Source organism: Eleginops maclovinus, chromosome 21, assembly GCF_036324505.1.
Source record: "Eleginops maclovinus isolate JMC-PN-2008 ecotype Puerto Natales chromosome 21, JC_Emac_rtc_rv5, whole genome shotgun sequence".
NCBI classification, from domain to species: Eukaryota; Metazoa; Chordata; class Actinopteri; order Perciformes; family Eleginopidae; genus Eleginops; species Eleginops maclovinus.
Genome location: NC_086369.1, coordinates 13260708 through 13284280, shown reverse-complemented (window position 1 = coordinate 13284280; position 23573 = coordinate 13260708). Strand labels below are relative to the sequence as shown.

Genomic DNA, 23573 nt, shown 5'->3' with positions numbered 1-23573 from the left:
TAAGAAGTATCATTCTTATTTCCTTCAATAAATACATTTCACATGCCCTGGAGGACTGCTACACTTTCTACAAAGCTGACAGCTAGCCTGGCGCTAATAAAAGTGTTGTTTTTGGTGAGATTGCCTTTTCATTTCAGCCGAGTGGTGAGAGAAAGCAGGTCCTACAGAAACACAATTTCAATGTTTTGTGTTGGAACAATAGAAAGCGAGTGGGTCTCCTTCACCCCCGCTTTCCTGACAGCTTATGAGAATTTTCAGCCTCTGCATGCTCACTCTTTTTCTTTTGTGCTACATGATGGGCCCCTGTTACTCAATTACTAAGGGGTCCAAAATTAAAATGCCAATGAACAAAAGATCTGCGTTTCCAAGTTAATAACCCGATATAAAACAACACCAGGGAGTCATGATGGGAGCTGGGTGGATGGTAGTACAGGTGGCAATATGAATTCTTTGGCAATGATAAACGTTCACCCAGTGGATCGCTAAATAAGGGAGGGAGAGCGCTCAAAGCTGCAGTAAAACTAATTAAGAAATTGATATCTCTCGGAGGGAAAGTTGCAAGGCATGCTGGATAATATCAGACTCCGACAGCTTAGAAAATGAGCGCTTGGTGGCATATAAAAGCAATCATTGCAAGGAAAAGAGATGGAAATTAAACGTTCCACCGTTCACAATAAACGCAAGCATTGCTTATTAACAAGCAATGATATGCTCCCCGGTGGGGGCTGACACTGTAACATGGAGGCCTCCGCTTCTATTCTGTAAAGTGAGCATAGTTTTCTCACCAGATTTCTTGATCTAATTATCTCTCTTTCAAAGACACACACACTTCATTGCCATCTTTTACGCAATAAAGCGTCTAAGGTGTAATTAGCAGAACTGTGCGTGATGTTTTGTGTCTGTTCAGTTTCATCCGACAGCCTCGCTAATACAACGACTCAGTGTTCCTGCCAGGTCCAAGAAACACAGATAAGAGTCCAGCAACAACAAACACCTTCCTCAGTCAATCACAGGGCAAACAATAGCCAGAGAGGACTCGGAGTACGGCCTGTCATCGGCCGGTGGCCACGAGTGGCAACTAAGCTTGTTGTCGTCTAAATTCCTGAACCGTGGAGGAATGTCTGGCTTCACTGCCAACCACATACCTTCTCAATGGCTTTGATTTTCCCTGTTTTCTGTACCAGGCAGGTATTTGTTCAATGTTATTTCTCTTTGGCTGTTGCCATTTTAATAATGCTAACTCTTGAACAGAATTTCTTACAGCAGTCTTAGCCTCAACTAACCCTTTTCAGCTAATGGCTAACTTGATAGCAAACCTACTTTCAAACAATGTTAGCGTTCATTTGAAGAGCCAAAAAATTAACCCAATTTAAACTCTGTTTTTGGTCTCCACCAATGCGTTAAATATTTGTCGCTTAGCGGGACAGGAATGCTCACAAGTCTTTTTTCCGCTCAAAATAGCTGCCTCTTGGGGCTGGAAATGCTACAATGACGTTGGTAAGACTAAACCAAAACAGTACATTTGTTGGCCACACCGTAAACAGAGAAATAAATAATCTGCTCACTGGATATCAAGTTAGAACAAGCTCAGGAGATTTAGCTCCAGTAAATGTGTACTTGACTTGATTACTGAACTTCCTGCCAACTGAATGCACTCTAGATTTACATCTTCCTCCCTTGAAAATGTTCCTGTTGTGAAATGACGGGTATGATTAACTGGCCATGAAAAAAAGCCTTTGCTTTGAGCTCTTTGATCAGGTATTTATAACTCATTGTCTGGGTATTGATTTATGAAAATAAGTCATGGAACAGAGTGGAAAGGTAAGCAATATAAAGGATGATTCAAGGCCTTGGTGATTGAGGAAACAGATATGTTGTAGTAAATTGTATGTAAGGAGAACATTTAAATTAGCCTATGGAACGAAAGGAAAGTCCAGAAATACTCTTTCCAAAACAATTATTCAATGCAAAATGTATCACCGTCATCCATGTCTGTTATTAGCCTGACATTTCAACATACTTAAGATCTAATGGCATCGTGTCTTTCAAAATGATTGTGTCTATAGACAAAGTAAATGTGAATTGGCTGTGAATTTGATTATACTTCCTTCGAATATAAACAGAAGCTTTTTGGATTCCTTCAAGCTCATGATAAATGATCTCAAGAACAAGATTTTCCCTGGATGTCTTTTGGTTTGAAAACCAAAGTGCAATGGGAAAAAGAGACAAACTCCCCAAGTAGAGCACATTTCACAAAGCCAACCAAGCAGAACGCTCCTTAAAAAAATACTCTTTTCCAAATCTCAGTCGGACCCATGACAGTGGAATTTCTCCCCTGTAGTTCTCAGAGCAAGCCCTCTGCTCTCACTGAATGATCTCACAATGAGATCTCCAAGGAGCATCTAATATCCCACCTACCTCAGCCCCTGAAACCCAATAAATCAATCAGTTGTGCTTTACAAGCCTGTGTGCATGTTACCCGTTCAGGAGATATAGGACCCCTGCTGTGAATCGCTGCTAAAAACCCATCCTGACTGACAGAACAATGAGGCAGACGGGAGATGGAGGATCAAGGCACATACTGGTTTGTGCTTCTCTGTAGATGGGATTTTGTGTCTGTGTGTGTTTGTTGCAGCTCCAGTCCATGAACCCCCTTTGAAAGAGTCAGTCTCTGATCCTGGCTTTCTCCAGGGAGGCTGGGGCTCTTGGCAGAGGAATGCATGGGAGTGGGCTCCATCAATAAAAGGCTACTCTCTTTCAGGGCCCCAGGACGGCCCTGGGCTTTACTTTTCATCGTTTCTCTCCAAACCCAAGTGGGCTGCTGCTTTTGCTACTGCTGCTGCTTCGTTTCAAACGTAATGGCTTTACCTTGAGGCAGAGGGAGAAAGACACATAGTCCAGAGCCAAAGTGATGACCTACTGCATGCCAATGTTAAGCACTGCTTGTCATGACATCTTGTTAGAGAACAGTTTGTTTTTGTCTGTCCTTCACCCAGAATATGATTTGTTGTTATACACAGCCCCGGTTTAGTATAGTTCATCAAGACTTTTCTTGGGGGACAACTGAAAAAGAATTCAAGGTAACGGGGTGAGTAGATCATATAAAGAAGAAACACATTGTTGAAGGAAAGATAAACTCTTTGAAAATGGACATGTTCAGAGAGATTTGATATCTGGGAAATACGCTTATTGCTTACTTGAAGGTATTAATAATATATGCTAACTACATGTAAAGCAACGGTGTGCTGCAGCATTAGTTTAGCTGTTGGTTGTTTAGCTTGGCTTTGTAACTTATGTGCAAATGCAATATGCGTGCAACATGCCTCAGTAACCACAGGTAGGCATATGCATGTGTTTCAGGGCCGCTAACATTTAAACTATCCCTTACTTTTCGTTCGGAGGCCGCACTTCACCACTGCTGTCCTGAGGCAGGTTAGCTGTTTCCCCTTGCTTCCTGTCTCCATTCTAAGATAAGACAAAGCGGTTCAGGCTTTATATCCAAATTGATCACAAAGACATTAGAATTGCTTCTAAAGGTGAAGAAATGCACAGTTTTACACCTGCTATCCACTTTCTTTGTAGTGACTTTGAATTCTTTGCGTCTCTCATACATTCAAACTTGAACTCATTGCTCTGCAGTGTTGTTGAGGTCTAGCAGATTTTAGCCTGAAGGAAACTAAGCTTTTTCACAGCTATGATATGGGGAGAAGAGTAAGGTAGGGAGGGGGATTAACATAAGGGGAGAAGTGACGGAAAAACACATCTGACGGGGGAATGGAAGCAATGACAACAGAGAGATAAACTGAAAAACGGAGAGGGAGACACAAAGGAACAACAGGGGAGAAGGAAGTCAGAGATGAGATGGGAGGGAAAGACACAGAGGAGGGAACACTGCTCCCTGGACTGCATATCAAAGCAGGCGGTGAGCAGCAGCTCCAGACCGGTCCTCCCAGCACCTGCTGCTGCCCCACAGCCAAGTCAAACACATTATTCCAGCAGACTCACTGCTTAATGGCTTCTGTGGAGAGACCTTTCCCGGGTCCATGACTGCCTCTGCAGACACTCAGGGGTGACACACAAAAACAGTCAAAGGCCTCCTAACACTTGCTCTGCCTACACAGGATGACACATCCAGGGGAGCACACACACAGGCACAACTTTCCTACGTGCGATCCATCCGATCATTTTTATTGCACATCTGCCTGAAGGTGGATAGATCCACACACCTGTCATAAGCATAAAGTCGCTTGAAGTACCCAAGGACTGATCAAGCATGCATGTAGTAAAATACATTTACAATAAAACATAAACACCTTGTTCACGCGTTGTGCCCCTCTCTGCCCACTCTGACGCTGAGTCAATAGGAGCAGAGGACAAATCATTCTTAGGAAAACAGTAAACATCTGTTTTGTGACTTGGCCACCTCTCACTGGCAAAGTCAGCCTGACCTCAACAAGGCTGGGCCCCTTTTACATTTTCCATGAAAGCAAGTGGGAGTACCAGTAAGTGGGTGACAGCATCTGTAATTCCTTTTTTTTAAATGGGGGAAAATAAAAACAAACCTTGTTGCAGTGAAAGCAGGTACTGGGGCACACTTAACGTGTCTTGTAGCATGTCCAAAAAGAATAAAACCATCCACAGTCATTATATACGGCTTTTACTCAGAATAAGTGAAGCCTCATCGGTTATCGATGACATTTACAGCTCGCCTCACATGAAATACTGTCTGCTGAAATATCTCTTGAGCTTCGATCCTTCGCGGCAGGCGTTTGATTTGTGGGTTGTGAATGATCTTTAGATGCACCACACATGTAAGAGCAAGCTAGCATGTTCTTTTCTTCAGCAACAGCAGTATGTCATCCTCTATTGATCTTCGTGTGGAAATTTGGTTTTTCTATTTCAGAAGCTGGGCCCGGGTACAAAGCGTCATTCATGGGGCTGGTAGAATTTCATGTCGTTGCTGAAGGACACTTCAGAGGAGTGGATGCTATCCAATGCGTGGGCTTCAAGGAGATCTCTTTTATTATTTTTAACATGAAAATGATATGTAAAGCATGTAGCATAATAACGCTAAGGGCGATATATATATTACAACCTTTTTTTAAACTGGATTATAAGTGATTTAAAACATGGGAAACATCAACCCTTGTTTAATTCATTTTAATGATGGTTAACATTCGAAAACATAACAGGTTTCCAATGACCATCATTTCCATTGACTCATTTGGCAGTTCTACGTTAACATTCAGCTGAAATTTACGTTCCTGACGATAGACGGAAGTGGCTGGTCTGTGGAAACACCAAGATGTCAATGAGTCCACTGCTCCTCTCCGATCCTCTTCGTTCGCTTCCTACTTCTACCTCTCTCTGAGCCACCTCAACCCACCCACAATCTGTAGGCCTGTATATCCTGATGGCTTTCCCAGCAGGAAGTGGGGCTTTTATAGGGAAGGCTATGGACCAAGAAGTGTCTGTGTGTGTGTCGAGGTGGGTCCTCTCGACACCTGTCGCAAGAGAAGGTGATCAAAGATGGGGATCTATAAGGAATTAAAGGTTTCCCGTAGGTGAGCCTGTAGATGTAGTTTTTTTTTTTGCTAGCATGCTAAGATTTTCTAATTAGCACTAAAGTCATATATTTAACCCTAGAACGCAAGTTTCTGTAATCCATGTGTTTTTTCAGGAAAATACCAGCCGTATGAAATGTTGATCCCTTTTCACTTCATACATTTTGTGGCCATTCCTACGTTGATTCAATTTCATGAGGTCTGAAGCGAAAGGTCATTCTTGCACAAGGGTGTTTTTTATCTCAAACAGCAGCAATTTCCAGTCGCACCTGTCAATAAAAAGTGCGTCCAACCTGTTTACAGCAGGTGAATTCCAGCAGTGGGAAAGCAGCAGTACAGCTCTTGTGGAAAATGATGGCAGTTCCAATAATGTTGATACCTCAGAAGACCTGGCACTGCTTTAGTCATTCCCCTGGATCCAGCAGAGAGCAGTAGAGCATAAAAACACTTGGGATACAGTGAGAGTCGTCATGGTAATCCACAACCGCAATAACCGTCTCTTTCATCCTCTTCTTTCCTTTATCAGATTTCTCACTTTATCCCATCCTATTAAGATTTAGCACTTTCTTTCTTTATTTCCATCATTGTCTTTGTTCTCCTTCTCTTCTCTCCTACTTCCTCTCTCTCTATTATCCACCGCAGATGAAAGGACACGAGATTTTCCGACTTCCATCCCCGAAGGTATGTTTCTGGGATTGCTCCAATCATGTGGGGGAGTCCTTTCCCAGTTTTTGTTTTTTTTCCCAGCACAGGTGCCTGCTGAAGTGGCTCTAGTAAACTGTCTGCTAATGACATTGGTTCTCCTCTGTTGGTCACATCCTGTGTTCCGGATATGATACTGCCGTGAGTCTCAGAGTTCCTAATGGAAACACGTCTGGCTTTGGATTGCACGATGTCCTTTTGTGGGAAGACTGTGCTGAAAACAGCTCTATAGAAAGAATGTCCAACAAGGTAATCCCCTTATGGGTACATGACAGAATTAGATTTGGTCAGAAATAGCCTCTGAAATATTCCAGAAAGTTTTCTCTTCAAGGTTTTCCTTGGCAGTGCCAAAAAGCAGACACAATTTGAAATAGATACTGTTTCTGAGAAATACGGTCTACAGCTGTTAGACAAGAGGGTTTCTAAAATGTATTTCAATGTTATGATGATGACTTACTTTATGAGGATTATAGGTTCACCTTTGCAGTACTGTGAGAGAGAATACATCTGTTGGGGCATCATTTAAGCATCATGCGACATTTGGGGAAATATGCTAATGTGTCATGTTTCCAGGAGTTAGGCTGGAGGAGAATAAGAAATAGCCTGTCACATAGTCATTTTACACCTAAGTAAATGTACTTATTTAGAGACCGCAGGAAAAAGTCTTAGCACCCTGCTAAGAGTTATCGCTCACTCTCTGAAGTTAGTGGCCTAGAACAAAATCTACCTAGAGCATGGCCTGTTTTTTAATTCACACGCATTGCTTTTCTCCACTCTCAGCTCTCACTTTCACACCATTCGCCACCTGCCGACTCGTACGCTCTCAGTCACTAACTCCAGGCAATTAAAAAAATAAACAAAATGTTCTCGGGTCCCCAGGGTCCATTAATCTCTCTTTTTCCTATTACACCACGCTATAACCAGCCTGGCAAGGTGCCTGACCCTCAACAATGGGTAACCAGTAGACACCCACAACTATGCAGCCCCCACTTCTCCAGGCAAAATGTAAAAATGTGTCCACAGCAATTTAGTCATATTCACCACAGCTATATGACATCTTGAGATTAAATATTGATGTGTGGTTAATGGCTTGCCATGGTAACAATAGAGCCCCTTTGGGAAGGGTCAGGCCTGTGTGTACATGTTATTTATCATGTGCCAAAGTCAAGTAAAATAATCTCATATATCATTTTTCACCTCTAATTAACCAAAAGGGCATTTCTGTGTGAATGTTGGAATGTGAGAGTGCAGCGAGAGCTGTGGGTCACGAGTGGATGTCAAGGCCGTTTTTTGATATAATAGCTCAAATAAACTTTTGTGGGTGGGAGTTCTTGTACTGCTGACACTTTCTTGTCGGCACATTGGACTAAATCAGAGCAGGAATATGATCGTAGCAACCATAACAGTTCAGACAAAAATACCTTTGATGTGAAAAGGAAAAGGTTCAGGAAGGCAGAACAGTGTGCTCCTTCCCTCAGTGGCACAGTGTTAACTTTTTTGAAAGAATAGACATTTCTTGTGATTGCGTGCACTATATTTCTTTTAAATTGGAAAATTGTAATTTATAAATGAATCAAACTGAATAAATAAACAAGAAAATATTTGTTAATTGTACGTACCAGCCTCAGTTTCCTGACCCTGCCTGTACCTGCGTCTCCCGTCTTGCCTACTCCTGGAACCCTCGCCTGTCCCTGACCTGCCCTTTGTCTTGTTCCAGAACTGTTCATTTAAAACTATTGTTAATAAAGCTGGTTACCGACTTTCCCTGGTCTCCCGTGTGTTGCACTCTCGTTCTCAGCTCGTTCCTGACAATCCTTTTCCACCCACTTTTGGCATATAGACATTCAAGAAGTCCTGGGTTTCTGAAAGAGATGTGATAGTCTGGGAAAGAGTTAGTGTGCTGTGGGCGACACTTCTGTCTGTTTCCATGCTGTAACCTCTTCCTGTCCTCGTCCCACTCTTCCTGTTGTGCAGATGAAAAGAAAAGGGCAATGATTAAAGAGAAATACTGTACATAGGAAGGCTGTCTACATACAGTTTCAAGAAACCATGACTGTGTTATAAGTGAGAGGAGAAGGGGAGTGAGGACTTGCCAAAAAGATGTCAATCCATGAAGCCAGCAGGTACTTGCTACTCTGAAAAGAGACACACAAACACACACATTGGTGGGAATAGATGCATGATTTATACAGTATACACTGTCGCCATTACGAAGCAACAGCCCCCACCAGAGGCACTATTTATCCAGTGTAATAAATTGGATTAATTATATTTGCCTGAAAATGTTCTCACTCTCAAGCTTCGTTTCCACTGTTGAGGAGGCAACTCTGACTCACATCTTACTAAAGGTGTAGAAAACACACAATTTGTCATCTGAACCAGCAGTCAAGTGACACCTGAGCTATGGTGCCCATATTTTTTCAAATGCTAAGTTTGTGTTCTCCTAATTCTAAGTGTATTTTCGCAATATTTCATCTTTTCATGTTTTGGTGTATATATGTACCATTAAGGGCACTCAGTTTGCTCAAGAAAGACAGCCTTAGGTGTGAAGGAAACCCAGACTGCCGGCCAAAGCTGTGCAGTGGACCAGAACCACTGGGCCATTTATAATCAACCAGTTCGGCTTTCGTTTATGAACAAACTCCCAAATGTCTCTTAAATTATATCCTAATAAAAACGTTCACACTAAGCTTCCCTCCTTTAACATTTAATCATATTGAAATTTAGTATGTCATATTCATTCTGTTGAATAGGGTGCTAAACTGTTAACCTTGTGGCTGCCTGTCTTTAAAAGGTTCCATAAATTACTCATAATATACTTAGGGATGTAGGGATTCAGCTCATCTATTGCCCAACATGTTCAAAACTAATGATGCATGGGGATGTTGTTTCTATTAATATTAAATCCAAATAATGTCATCATGTCCATTTTAATTCTAAATCCCAAATCAGTAATTTGCTTGAAAGGGCTTTAAAAACTGTAGAGCTTGACACAATATTATGCATTTGTATCTGTGCAATGAGAATAGTTTTATCTAGACAACCTCTTAACTATTCTGGATAGTACACCTATGATGCAGCAATAGATCAAATAAAGGGACTGAGTGTGACACGCGCGCGCGCACACACGCGCGCGCGCACACACACACACACACTTTATCTTCTTTATTTTTAGGGTATATATTGCACTCATGCGTTATCTCCCCTCCAGTTAAGTTGCTTTTACTAAAAAAGCCACCATACTTGTTCAAAGTATGCCATTTGTTTAACCTGTCAGGTTAGATAAAGTTGCAAAGCGCTTGCGGGCTTTCACAGATCTACACAACATCCCGTCTGCTGTAATAGTGATCTCCATATGGATGTGTCCCATCCACTTTCTATACAACTCTAAACAGCCGGAGCCAGAGGGGCGTGCACGCTATGAGCTGGTCTTTTCACACCAGCAGGGACACCGAGCACCCACCGAGAGATTCACCATGGCCTCAGCACTGAATTGCACACCCTTTATGTTGTGTTTTATTTATTTTTCGTTACTGTTTGCTTCTGTATTTTGCGACGCTGATGCAGAAGAAGATGAACATGCCAAGCATACATACACAGTGGAGATGTTCAACGAGGCGGTGCCCACTGCACCCCACTTTGTCATGTTTTACGCCCCATGGTAAGTGAACACTTAGTTCCTAAGTTTGGTCCAGACGACGTCAAATACATTTTGTATTTTGCTATGACCATTGTCTTTTTTTATAATACATATATACACACCTGAACTAGATAAGAGTGTTTCAAGAATGGGATTAGAGCTAACCGGCAAGTTAGCCGGTCTGCTAGTTTGCTACCATCCCGTTCATTTGGATAGCAGGGGAGGTTAGCTTATCTGCTAACTAGCCAAACCGTTAGCCGTAACTGGACTTTTCACAGTGGCCTCGGTGCTAAGACTGCTGTTATATCTATGTCGACTACGTTTTTATTAAAAACGTTATAATTGACGTTGAAAGCGAGACTCACAACATAGCTAAACACTTTGTGGCGCTATGTTTGTTTACAGTTGGCAGAAAACAGTTCATAGTTTTGGGAGCTGTGCTGCTTACGTGGCATGCACTGATTGACTGATGTTGTTGGCGGTTCCGAAAATGGGGTCCACGGTCCCCCAGAAGTCCTTGGTGAGGTGTAAAGAACACAACATTAAAAAAAAGAGGATAAAATCGATCAATTTACTACAGCTTTAGATAGAATAACTGGAAGGGGAGAGAGTATGATGTGTCTGAAGATAAGATCAAAGGATGACTACAAAAGTTTCGAATATCTTGCATTGGTATTTCTTCCAGGCCCAAACCTTTGTCCTAAACCAGACTATCCTTGAAATGGTTATGCAACTTTACAGCTGCATGCAAAGTCTCTCTGGCTTCTCTAAATGAGACCTAAATAACTCACTATTACAGGTTTTAAACTCTCATTTCTGACTTTGTCCCTGACTTTCCTTTTCTTTTTCATTGACACGGATGCACATTGTTGTGTCTGTTCTCATTAGAGGACAGTTTGCACAATAACACAGGATACTTTTTATTAATTTATGTATTAAAAGAATGCATTAAACAAAAGATCTGTTATCCACTGTTATAACAAAAGAAGTGTTATAACAGTGGAAGCCCAACCTCATGGTATTTCTAAGAATGCAGCGTCTCAGATCCACCATCATCTAATTGTCATCGGCCCTAGGGCCTCTAATTCCACATTTCCTGTTGAAGGTGCAGCCTAGGTTACATACAATGTGTGCAAATGTTATATTTGACTAGGAACACAGAATAGTTTGGATTAAAGATGATTGGACCAGACCAACAGATGTGAAAGCTGTAAGAATACCTTATATTGTTCACTGACTGAATTTCACTGTTGCTTCTAGGTGCGGCCATTGCCAGAGGTTGCAACCTGCTTGGAATGAACTGGCAGACAAATACAACAGCATGGAGAACCCCCCCGTGTATGTGGTGAAAGTAGACTGCGTCCCGGACACTAAGTTCTGCTCCAATGTCCACGGAGTCAGGGGCTACCCCACGTAAGTACTCATTGCACCAAATCTTCAATGCACCATTTAATATTAATGAAATATTGAACATTATTTGGACACCCCTGGTAGTAGTGAACCGCTGTTTTCATCACTGATTGACAGAGAGGTGATACATCGGCCTATATTTAGTGTTATATTCTGCCTGTATCTTAATGACATCCTCTAAAATCTTGAAAGCTGCTGACTTCATGCTACACCTGCTCACACAGCAATCACTGGATGATGATTGACAGAAGTTGTATAACCAAAAACGACAGGGTCCTGAAGTTTGTTATGATGAAAAACACATGTTTGTATGCATGGGTCATTAAGTTATAGTACAGTAACCTGTTAAGCTTCATCGTTGTCAGGCCCAAATTCATTCATCAAAAATACATTTGTTTTATGTTTAGGCTGAAGTTGTTTAGGCCAGACCAGGAAGCCGTGAAGTACCAGGGGTCCAGAGATCTACAGTCTCTGGAGACCTGGATGCTGAAGACACTGCAGGAGGAGCCTTCGGTGAGTTGTGGTCAGTCAGTCAACAGCTGAAGTTCATGAACCAGTGACCCACAGTGGTGTTCATACATGCTGCTTGTTGTGTGTCCTCCAGGAACCAGAGAGTGAACCAGAGCCTCCTAAAGCCCCAGAGCCCAAACAGGGCTTGTACGACCTCACTGCTCTCAACTTCAAGGGACACATAGCCAAAGGTAAAGATCCAGTAGAAGATATGCTGTTTATAACACTTCAAAAAAATGCTGTTCTACCACTTAACCTAGGCAAATGAGTAGTTAGCATAAGCTCTGTTTCTGTTTCTGCAGCTGCACCCTGACCTCAACCTATAACTTCTTTGGTCCTGTATTTAAAACCTACTTTCAGTTTTTGCCGCAGTCAGTAGTGTTTCTGGATCCCTCCTTAGAGAATGGAAACATTGCCTTGATTGACATAACTGACATTTCAACACGAGCACCAGAGCCACAATCCACAACGTCAGTCCACTCGAACCGACTGTACACACTTCTCTCCTGTCACCTCACGTTTCTGGATTTTTCAGAAATCGCCTGCAAAAATAAACAGTGCTCACGATAATTGTCTCGTTGGAATTGTGGCTTTTAAGCTCGGCTGAAGTCAACTGTTTTGGTTTTCAGGAAAAATAAATCCTCTCTTGTTTGGAGACGAAAAAAAGGCAGGATATGACAGTGTTTATAGGTCCCACCTTCACATCTTGGCAACAGAGCCCCGAAAAACATTGTATAATTGGCGGTGTATACGCTCTGTCTGAAGTGTATATTTTCATTAACAACAGGCCGGGTCGAGTTTGTTGTGGAATCAACTTTTTACACGGCTTCATTAAATGAACGTTTAAACGCATACACCTCAGTAAAGTGCAGACCTGTGCACTTGTCTTATTTATTATTTTGCATTTCTGTTTAATTTCTTACTGGTTTCCTTCTCTAAAATATTTGTTTTCATCTTTCTTTAGGTGCCCATTTTATTAAGTTCTTTGCCCCATGGTGCGGTCACTGCAAAGCCATGGCCCCAACCTGGGAGCAGCTGGCCACCTCCTTCGAGCACTCTGAAGACGTCAAGATAGGAAAGGTGGGTCCTTCAGATTGTGTACAAGATCTCGCTTTCATTCTCCATATACTCATAACAAACTATAACTGCACATACTGTGACATGAGTACAAACAGGGCAGCCATGAAGCACACCAGATTCCTCATTTAGGTCTTTGCACCTCAAGCGTAGTCATCCTGTCTGACAGAACAGGATGCTGGTCACATGAGAGGCTGCTTATTTGCACACTTGTTTATTAGAGCCACTCAGCCAAAGCAAATGTGCAGGGGCATTGTTTGCATTGATGTTTGACTCTTTAAAACTCCATATGTTTGTGATCTAGGTGGACTGTACTCAGCACTACGAGGCGTGCTCTGACAACGGCGTGCGGGGATATCCCACACTGCTCTTCTTCTACAACGGACAGAAGGTACGGAAGATGTTTAGGATCTGACCTGTAAACCTGACATGTTGATCACTACAGCCATTACGGTATTAATTAAAGCATGTGTATGTCTTCTTGTAGGTAGATCAGTACAAAGGAAAAAGAGACCTGGACTCCTTCAAAGACTTTGTGGACAACCAACTGAAGGCTGTCGTCGCTCAGGAGCAAGAAAAGGAGGAAGGAAGTGAGGAAGAAAAAGCCAATGAGATCCCCACTGAGGAGCCGGCCCAGGAGGAGGTAAAGGTGGGTGTGAACGACAACAATGAGAAATGCCACATCATGAAATATATGCTTCAGTTCCAACCGTCAAAAGGTATTTAAAAACTCTTCTTTATTTGCTCTAAAGTGGTAAAGTTATTCTACCTGTGTCTTTCCCCTCTGTAGTCCGGTGTGTTGGACCTCACAGAGAGCAACTTTGAAGAGTCAGTCGCCAAAGGACTCACCTTCATCAAATTCTACGCTCCGTGGTAAGATCCTCCCTTTAACTTTCTTTATCTTTGACATCCAGTTCGAAGTAGCAGACACTCATTTTCAAATGTATAGAAGGCTTTTAGTCAAACACTGCCTCAACATAGTTCTGGCCCAGGAATCAGACAATATGGTTGGCCTGTAAACATGTCATAGTATCTATAAATATCAGAAACATTTTCCCTGTCCTGGAAATGTTAATGTTGTCCGGTGCCGACTCCCAGCTACGGCTCAGTCACTGTGAGTGATGTCATCCCTGTTATCCTACTGTCTGCTGTAGGTGTGGCCACTGCAAGAACCTCGCTCCAACATGGGAGGATCTTTCCAAGAAGGAGTTTTCCGGCCTCACTGACGTCAAGATAGCCAAAGTGGACTGCACTATTGAGCGCACAATCTGCAACAAGTACTCTGTAAGTATGAGGGCGTCTTCCACCAATTACACTGAAGATCCCATCTTCACTCAACATGCAGCACTCTTTCCCTCACGTACCTTTTATTTCCTCAAGATAAAATGTGTGGGATAGGATATAATAAAGCAAAGACGATGGTTTTATCACAGAGCCATAAAACACTTATAACTGCCACATTCTTGAATTAGATACACACTGTGATCCTAAAGCAGATTTCACACGGTCAGGTGTACACAAATGTTGGCACACATCACTCAGTATCAGCTTGATCGCTGAGCTAATTAGCTTTAGCCCGCAGAATTGCCGGGTCGGGGTTCAACATATCAGTGATCTGTCCGATAACTGAGTGATAAAGTGACCTTTTCGTTGTTGTTTTTGTATCCAAGACGTGTTCTCATATCAAACGTGCCCCTGCAATCCACTTCAGAGATAAGATACCTTTGTCAAACCATGTCATTTCGTCCATCAGTCGCCAAATACCTGAAAATCATGACTTTTTTCGACCCAGAGAGAGTATTCTGAAGGAAAGTTAGCCTCAACTGTAACACTAACCGATATATGACATTTTGCGCTGCTTAAGAATTGTTTGAAGATGACGAAGCTCATATACTAAGCCTCTTTCCTTTCTTTCAGGTTCGAGGTTACCCCTCTTTGATCATGTTCAGGGCGGGGGAGCAGGGAGAAGAGCACAATGGTGGGCGGGACTTGGAGAGCCTGCACAGCTTTGTGATGCGGCAGGCGAGAGACGAGCTGTAGAGACAGTGAAGGCAGCACTCTCACCACTTTGCATTTCTGGCCAGTAGGACTCCACTCTCTCTCCTACAGTAGCCAAAACCTCTCTCTATCTTTCTCTCCACTCGGTTCTCTTCAGACAGGAGTCAGCCAAAGACGGACTGCAGTCTGTTCTTTCTCCTGTGTTAAAGACAGAATGATTCAGTGGAGTGTTTGGGACGTGAATGTATTCCTCTTTGTGACCCAACCTTTATCTCCTCATGTGGAGAGTTCCATCTTATGTTGGGTTTGCAAATGAAGTATTTCGGACAACCACTTTGCAAGCACTGCTCAATCAATCAGAACCAATTTGCTCACACAGATTATTGAAATGGTATCACAACAGGACAGATGTCCAGGTTTCTGCCTGTAGAAAAAATCAATTGTTCCTGATGAACCACTAAAGCCATTGGACTTTTTGTCGATGCTAAATTGAATACGTTGGATCTGTTGTAAAATCATAATTATGGTACTGTCAGTCGATCATTTGTTTGTCACCCAAATGTGAAGTTAAGTGTTGAATTGAGGGTTTTTCTTTTCAAGCCAGTGATGGCCTATCTGACGTAACTCTCAGGGAAACCCCCCCCCATAGTCTGGAAGAAGTAGTGACGGAGGCTTCATTGTTATCACACGTCTGATTATGGAACGGTCTTCCACATTCTCCGACTGCTGTGATCTCAGCCATCCCTCTCTCCTCCTCCTAGCCTTCAGGGTCTCAGGCCTGGACCATGTTGACCCTAGGTTATGTGAAGAGTATAGGGCATCTTTCATGGTCTAACCCAGGTATAAACAGTCAAACACAGCAGTTTTTTTGTCAGTAAAAGTTTTTATGGATAGCACATGGTCTAAGGAACTCCAGTGACAGAAGTATTTTTTTCCTTGTGAGTCATGGGTGGTGCACTACCCATGGATTTTGTACAAAAAGAGTGAATAATGGCAAGTTGTAACATGAGATTTCATAATAAAAATAATCAAAAATACGTGTTTTGTTCTTGCATCGGTCTGTTAATAAGGTATGTGATTTTTTACTTTTTATTAAAAGGTGCAATAAATAAGCTGAGAATGTACAAGTATTTACAAACAGTCTAAACATGATCACAAATGTAAACAGCAGCTTACCAGAGGTATATTTTGTAATTAATGATTGGTTAGGCACGTAAGGTATTTAAAATCTTATTAGTTTTTCATAAAAATATGTTCTCTAAAAAGCTCCATGTCAGTCAAAGCTCACAGTAACATGTTCAATTGGAAAGATGTTGCCGCTGGACAACAAACTCAACATCACTTTACCCTCAGGGTTGAAAAAGCAAAGGGCTAATTTCAGAAAGCTGGCAGACTCCGTTCTGCTCGCTGTTTTTGACTCCAGAAATGTTTTTCCACAATCTCTTGATGGGATGTCAGGGGTGGAAGCGTTAGTTAACTTTGAGAGTGCAGCAACATGGAAATGGCAAATTGCGGTATGTCCAGGGGATAAGGCCGTATTCTTCGGTTCTTTGGAGAAAAACATCAGTTTAGCCACAACATGCATCATGAAGGACCAGCGTGGTGAATCGCAGCTCAGCGTGAGCCCGGCAAATATTGACACGGAGGGGTTATTTGGAGCAGCGGAGTTCTAAAATAGCCTGCGGTCACTTTGGTTCAGTCCATATTATATTTTTGGAGGGCAAATATGGCTTACGGAGAAAAGTACATTTAGGAAAAGTAAGGAAATATGAATCTACCGACTCCAAAGTGTCATTCTTTTAGTATTGAGTTAACATTAGCGCTGTGAAGGACATTTTCCGTCACTTGACCAGGCTTTTCAGAGCTGTGATAACACAAGAGTCGTCTCCCCGGGGTCATGCGCTGCTGAGAAGTTGTTCATGAGTCATTTTTGGAGCCTCTCTGAGAACTGATCCATGGTTCTGTTGTCGGAGAGGAGAAGGGAAAGAAAGCAGCACTCGGACCGGTCCCACAACAGTTCAGTTTAGCCCTCTCCCTCTCACTGAGGGAGAAGGTGCAGTAGCCTCTTTAGGCGTTCATACACACACTTCCATAAACACATAATATACAAACTACATTGTCCACACACACACACACACACACAGTCATTCACTCAGTTGCAGACCCATGAAGTGAAGACTCCATAGCTAGTAGAAAAGGTGTTTGACATCTTGGCAACACTGGAGGGTGATGGTGCCTCAGGATGACACCCATAATGGTCCCCTCGTAGTTTGAAGACAAATGTTCCTGTTATTAGATGGATGATTTGAGTAGAACATGTAAATTATCCTTCAGGGTGTAGACTCCCTGCAGGTGGAGGATTCAGGCCGGAAGCTAGTCTAGTGGAGGTCAGCATCACCCAGGAGTCACTGCTGCAGCCCCTTACCAACCCGACTTTTAATCGAGCATCATTAACCCTGGATGCCGGCGTCAGTGGCAGCCGCAGGCCCGCACCACCATGTTCTTGTATTTCTTCAGAATTACGTTGGAGTTGTCGTCGAAGTAGAGCACAGAGATGGCGTGAAGCTTGGTGGGGGCGCAGCACGGCTTTGGTACGTTCTCTGGATTCATCAGGTGCACCTGAAAATCAAAAAGAATACTTGAAGCCATTTCAACCTGCAACAGGCAGAAAGTCACTTTAGCTTTTTGAGATTGATGGTCCTTCAATTTTCATATGTGTAGCTGTGGAACTAATTATTCTGAAGATGTCAGCTTTGGTAGACATTTCCTAAAAGGAGACAACACATCTTCTCTTTTCAAAGATAGACTTAGTAATTAACCACACAACTTTCATTTAGATTCAGAAGGAAGTAATAAGGTACAGTTTTTGAAGAAACATGACAATAATTGCAGCAGCAGAAGCCGAGATTTCTGAGCATGGTTAGCTCCGGTGGGTTGGTTTACCAGGGTCTGTACGATGGCGTGGTTGGTGGCGTTCATGTGGGCGTTGAGGGGGAAGGAGCATTCTCCATCACAGTAGTTTGCTGCGTAGCCTTCAGGGGCAATGATCCAGTCCTGAGAGAAACACATGCCAGATACATGAATCAAATCAAGAACAAAAACTATTGGCGCTTAGTCTGAAGGTTGTTTTTGTAAACACCTGAGTGATCCTTTAAAGAGAACAGGTAGTTATATCTTAGAGAGCGAATACTTGACATGAGAAGGTCAATTCAGTGTTAATCTGGAGTTGAGGCTGCTGCTGTATGTGATTTCGGTCTGTGGAATCGCTCAGGGAAGCAATACTTCTCCCCTCCTTCCTTCCTTCCTCTCTGCTTCTCACTGTTTTGCTTCGTCAATTTCTCGGCATCTCTTACCTCCATTTAACTTGTTTTTGTGTTTTTATCTAGTGTACCTTCCTGTCTGTGTTAATAATCTCTCTCAGTCTTTCTCTGCTATGTCTGTCTAGCTCCCTTTCCTGTGTGTGTGTGTGTGTGTGTTGGCAGTCTCCCTCTAGATGTCAGTACTGTGTTAAAAGGATATACGTAAGTGGCCTTCTATTTCTTCTTCAGTCTGTCCCCTTGTTTTCTCACACACACACACACACACACACACACACACACACACACACACACACACACACACACACACACACACACACACACACACACACACACACACACACACACACACACACACACACACACACACACACACACACACACACACACACACACACACACACACACACACACACACACACACACACACACACACACACACACACACACAGAAACTGGGTGTTAATGTTTTAAAAAGGAAAAGGTTTGATACCTGCCAGCCGAGCTCTCTGAAGCTGACGTAGAGCTCGTGTCTTCTGCACGCCGTCTTCTGATCGCTGCTGTTGAAATCTGCAACACAACATCACAAATCATCAGGAAAAGTGTAGTTTCCCAAAATGTCTCCCTACATGACTTATGAGATGTTAACACACACAGAGCTGACACCCTTCCCTGGGTAAATGATTCTCAATTAAACCATACCAAAGTGACTCATGACTTTCAGAATGAGAGCAGAACAACCCCATCCGCCTCATGTAATGCACAGGGTGGAGGCGCATGTGCGGGTGTAGGCCAGCGCTCAGGCCATCAGCGGTCCCTGCGCTGTACGTGCCTCACATTCACCCGCTCTTAAATCGGTCTGGACGCATGCCTAATTGAATTCATCAGCATTCAAATATTGCTTGGCGAGAGCGCAAGTAGTGACAACTGTGTTTACGGACCCTCCTGCCCCGCCGCTCGGTCTTAATTATCTCTGTTCCATTCTGCTGACAGTCCCAGGTATAGGTTGGGTTTTCACAGGGAGGTCATTGCTGGCACCGGTCACCACGCTGAAGTCCAGACGCTGACACTGACTTTCCACTGACGCTCACTCTCTCCGTCCCGCCTCACTGATTTAATTGTTGTGATTATTTTTTCTTCAAAAACCTCCCAGACAAAGACAGTGACCAGGGGAAATACAGGCTTCAGCTCTGGGTAAAGTACTGTATTCTCAGAAGAGCTTCTAACACATGACCCCTGTGGTGCTGTCCCATAACAACCATCCTATGAAAAGCAAACTAAGCTTGTCCCCACGATGCCTTTAGCAACACTTCAGCCTTAAGCCTGAAAGTGATGTTGATTGTAGTTGGTTGCACATTCTTTCATTGCCAGGTTAATTATAAAACCGTTAAGCAACTCAAACCTTATAGTGGAGGCCTATTTTTGTAGGTTTTTTTGTGTCACTTGTTATTAAGGTTACCATGCTGGTTTGTGATCCCCGGGCTGCGGTCAAATTGTCTATTTTGCTTAGGAAGGAAATTAACCGGAAGTTTCTAAGTGGCAGCCATAATAACAGCTAGAGTCAGGAGAAGTGCGTCAATGCGTAGCATAGGGAAAACCTGAGCAGCGTTTAGAGAATGAAAAGAGATAAAACTGTCCCTTAATTCCTAGTGACCGCATCATTTAAGCAAGGCACTCTACTAATGTCAATAACATCCGCTGTCGATTTTTAATACACTTTGGATTAATTGAAAAAGTTGGACAGAGTGGGATTCCTTTCTTTTCCTAAATCATCAAGGATTTTCCTTCACATCTTTCCTTGACCTCATGTCTTTTTCCATCAAGGTCAAGGAAAAGCGGTTAGGAAAAGACATAGGATCTTTGAGCATTCAAACCACATATTTAGCGCTTTGGATATTCAAGCTACAATCCACATGGCAAGGGAAAAAAACAATTTTCAGCTTTGAGTCAATGTGTCAGAGAAACGAGCGAGTGAGTCAGACTGCAGACGGAGGTTTGTCACTCAGTCACAGCCACTCACCTCCACTGCTCACCTACAGCAGCCTTGTTTAGTCAGCTGCAGTTGGAGAGAGACACACACACACACACACACACACACACACACACACACACACACACACACACACACACACACACACACACACACACACACACACACACACACACACACACACACACACACACACACACACACACACACACACACACACACACACACACACACACACACACACACACACACACACAGTATATACAAACACATTTCAATTAGGTAAGGGTCATTGATGTTCGGTCCTGACATCTCTGAGTCTATCATTCATTACCACTGGCACTTACTGTACATAGAAAAACACACTCACAAATGACCTGATGTTTATCTGTTTAACAGCCAGATCCATTTAGCCCGAGAGATGTAATTTAAATTAACCAGAGCTTGTTGCATACAGATTTCATCATCAAATCAAATTTCATTTTGAACAGACGCACTGACCGCACTGTCCAGACTGAGTGCTTCAGCTGGACTCAAGAGAGAAAAAGAGACAGAGGGAGGGAGGGAGGAGGTTCAGCTCAGATTGAAGTAAAGAGAAGAGAGGAGCATGGCACTAACGCTGAATAACAATAGTTTATTTTTATGGCAGCAGAACATAAATATGTCCTCTGATTAGATGGTTTGGTTCTGTAAAAGACAGGAAATGAAAGGTGAGACTGGTCAGGACAAACAGCTGCAAAGGGGGGTGAAATGTTCGTCCGTAACCATCAAATACAGTCAGGTGTTTCCCCCGTTTACGGTTCCTTCCTTTACAAGAGGAAGGGAAACTCACTGGGTGTCTGCCAATGTGGAAATACAGAGTTTATATGCGTGTGTCTGAGTTTGTGCTATGCATTCAGACACGTATGTTGTGTACTGATGCTACCCATGGATACGGGACCACATGTGCTGGTCCTGCCTCCCTGTGGACTGATGGATCTGCCTGAGTCTTCAAAAGCATTCAGATCTAAAAGATTTACTGTATGCAGACCTCCACAAACGAGGAAACAGGTCGGCCCCAAACCAGTTGCAGCACGATTGCACAGATTTGTCCTATAATCTTTTAAATTTAGAAACAAAATCCACTTTTTTCCTTGCATTGTCGGGCATATTAGCCGTGTTTACAGTATTTATATACAGGAAACATCCAAGGACAGAGAAAGCAGAAAAAACGTGAGATTGAAAGGACTATTCTGACTGGCTGACCTGATATGAACTTGAGGTGAGTTTATAAAATGGAGGAATTGAAACATTCAAATATCAAAGAGTATAGGACGAAAGGGCTTTCACGTACGTGTAGATTCATGCAGGTGTATGGGAATATGGATTACTGGGGATTAAATATCTTTGAGCTTGTTATGCTTCCAAACACTAACATCCACAAACTGCTCACAACCAATGTTACACACACACACCCCCTGCTTCATCCAGGTCTAGTTTATGGAGCGTGACATTCAGCTTAGGGTCAAATACAGCGCAGGTTGCAGGGTGAAAGGACTGCCTGCTCACTGGTCACACTGGTAACATTTGCTTGCTTTTAAATGGGTAATGTTTTCTTACATTACATCGGGGAGTCAGGTTAGCAAACCAGGGTCGGACACCTTTTCTAAGTACAATAACTGTGAAGGATTCACTTATTATCAGCTCCCACAAGTTGTCAAAATATTCCTAAATGTATAATATTTAACAGATTCAAACACATTTAAAAAGAGCCATATTCTGTACGGATGAAACATATTTCTCTTTCCTCTCTTATCTCACACCGTTCTACACGCAACTCCTTTTCCTTGCACCTCTTGGCCTTCAAAGCCCTCAGCATTAGCCGTCTGTGGGGCTCTTCAAGAGGAATAAAGCTGATATTTACTGTGGGCTTTCATTGAGTGTAAAGGCCCAGATTTGTGGTGACCATAAACCACATCTCTGCTTCCTGCCTGTAAAAACGTAATGCCACACAGCTACCGCTGAGCGCCGGCTCCCAGGAGACCTCCATTCATTTCTTTTTCTTTCATGGAGAGAAAACAGGGGTGGGAAGGAAAGCACGCTCCACATATTATACTGATTGTTCTTATTTCTATACTACTACACATTTTGGGAAATATAATTACTCAATATCACCGTACTGTCTGTACCCTGTATGAAGCTAGAGCAACAGGCAGTTAGCATGGTGTAGCATCAAGACAGCAAAGTGTTTCTGTGTTTGGACAACGCTAACTGGCTGTTGGCTGCTGGCTTCATGATTACCGGAGACGCTTGCTTCTTGCATTATTGGGACCTTAAATCTGAGTATGAAATGGAACAGGATTTCCTTCACTAACACGGTGATGTGAATGGAGCCAGTGGCACTGAGCCATACTTTCATATTACAGTTTACCTGAGAGTTTTTAACCTGGAAATGTTTCTCTGAGTAGACAAGCATCCATTTCACCATGCGACACTAAAAGTCTCCAATAAAGCCAATCCACGTTGAATTCATTGCGGTGGCCGCAGGGGAAACACTGCTCCTTACTGAACGTAAGCACTGGAGCTCTTTAACATCAAGACCTTCGATATACTGTACTGGCCTCATATTAACCCCTCACCACACTACCTGCCATTCATTAAGCCGCTGAAAAACACTTTCCCCTGCCCTTATGTCAGGAGGAAAACGCTATAAGTTATATTTATCACCTTATTCCAAAAATACTAGAATTAAATGGTGCCGATTCAGACTTTATAGTCAGAGTGTTTGGGGTAGAAAGTGTGTGTCGCTGTGTGTGTGTGACAATAAAAAGTAAATTTAACCCCGGTTGGCCACAATATATCTAACCGCCTCACTGTGTATAATAAAGTTTGCGAGAGAGACTGCAGCTCTCACAGTATCAATTACAAGAAGTCCTTTAGAGGTGGTGGTGACAGAAACGTTATATAGGCCCGGAGTTTAAGATACAATCTGGATCAGTAACCCAGAAGAAGGAGGGAGAGAGTCCCAAAAGGAGAAGGCCATGAGCAGTGACATGAAAGGAGAATGTCACTGTTGACGCTGACGTTTCTCCTCTCTTTCCCCTCCCACAATCCACCACTACTGAAGTTTATCTTTCTTCCTGTCTTTCATCACAGAGGTTATTAAACCCTGCGAGGGAGCTCCACCATGTCTAATTACTCCAACGGTAAACAAAAGGAGGTCGGGTGGGGAGGGAGCGAGGAGAATGAGGAGGTGGAGGGAGGAGAGGAGAGACAGATGAAAAAACATTGCTGGCCGAGTGCCGTGTTATTATAATTCTTTAAGCAATACTGTTAGCGTGGTCAGTCTTTTAGCTGCACGGCTAATGACTGGCTAGGTCTAATTA

General features: G+C 42.9%; 2 protein-coding genes across 2 annotated transcripts in view; one reads left to right on the top strand and one right to left on the bottom strand.

Annotated features, from left to right (window-relative positions):
* The first annotated feature begins 9672 nt into the window (after positions 1–9672).
* txndc5 (thioredoxin domain containing 5) lies at positions 9673–15938 on the top strand. The gene is made up of 10 exons (XM_063912638.1): positions 9673–9927; positions 11167–11319; positions 11724–11829; positions 11921–12017; positions 12791–12906; positions 13208–13294; positions 13391–13552; positions 13694–13776; positions 14058–14187; positions 14821–15938. Exons 1-10 carry the CDS (start codon positions 9743–9745, stop codon positions 14941–14943), a joined length of 1242 nt encoding a protein of 413 aa, XP_063768708.1. The 5' UTR covers positions 9673–9742; the 3' UTR covers positions 14944–15938.
* A 29-nt stretch (positions 15939–15967) lies between these two features.
* The window catches only part of bmp6 (bone morphogenetic protein 6), a 36169-nt gene continuing 28563 nt past the window's right edge, over positions 15968–23573 (bottom strand). The window contains exons 5-7 of the mRNA XM_063912637.1: positions 18712–18788; positions 17845–17955; positions 15968–17520 (exon numbers count right to left, since the gene is read on the bottom strand). Of these exons, the coding sequence (XP_063768707.1) occupies positions 17371–17520; positions 17845–17955; positions 18712–18788 (338 nt within the window). The 3' untranslated portion in view covers positions 15968–17370. The remainder of the gene's footprint in view (positions 17521–17844; positions 17956–18711; positions 18789–23573) is intronic.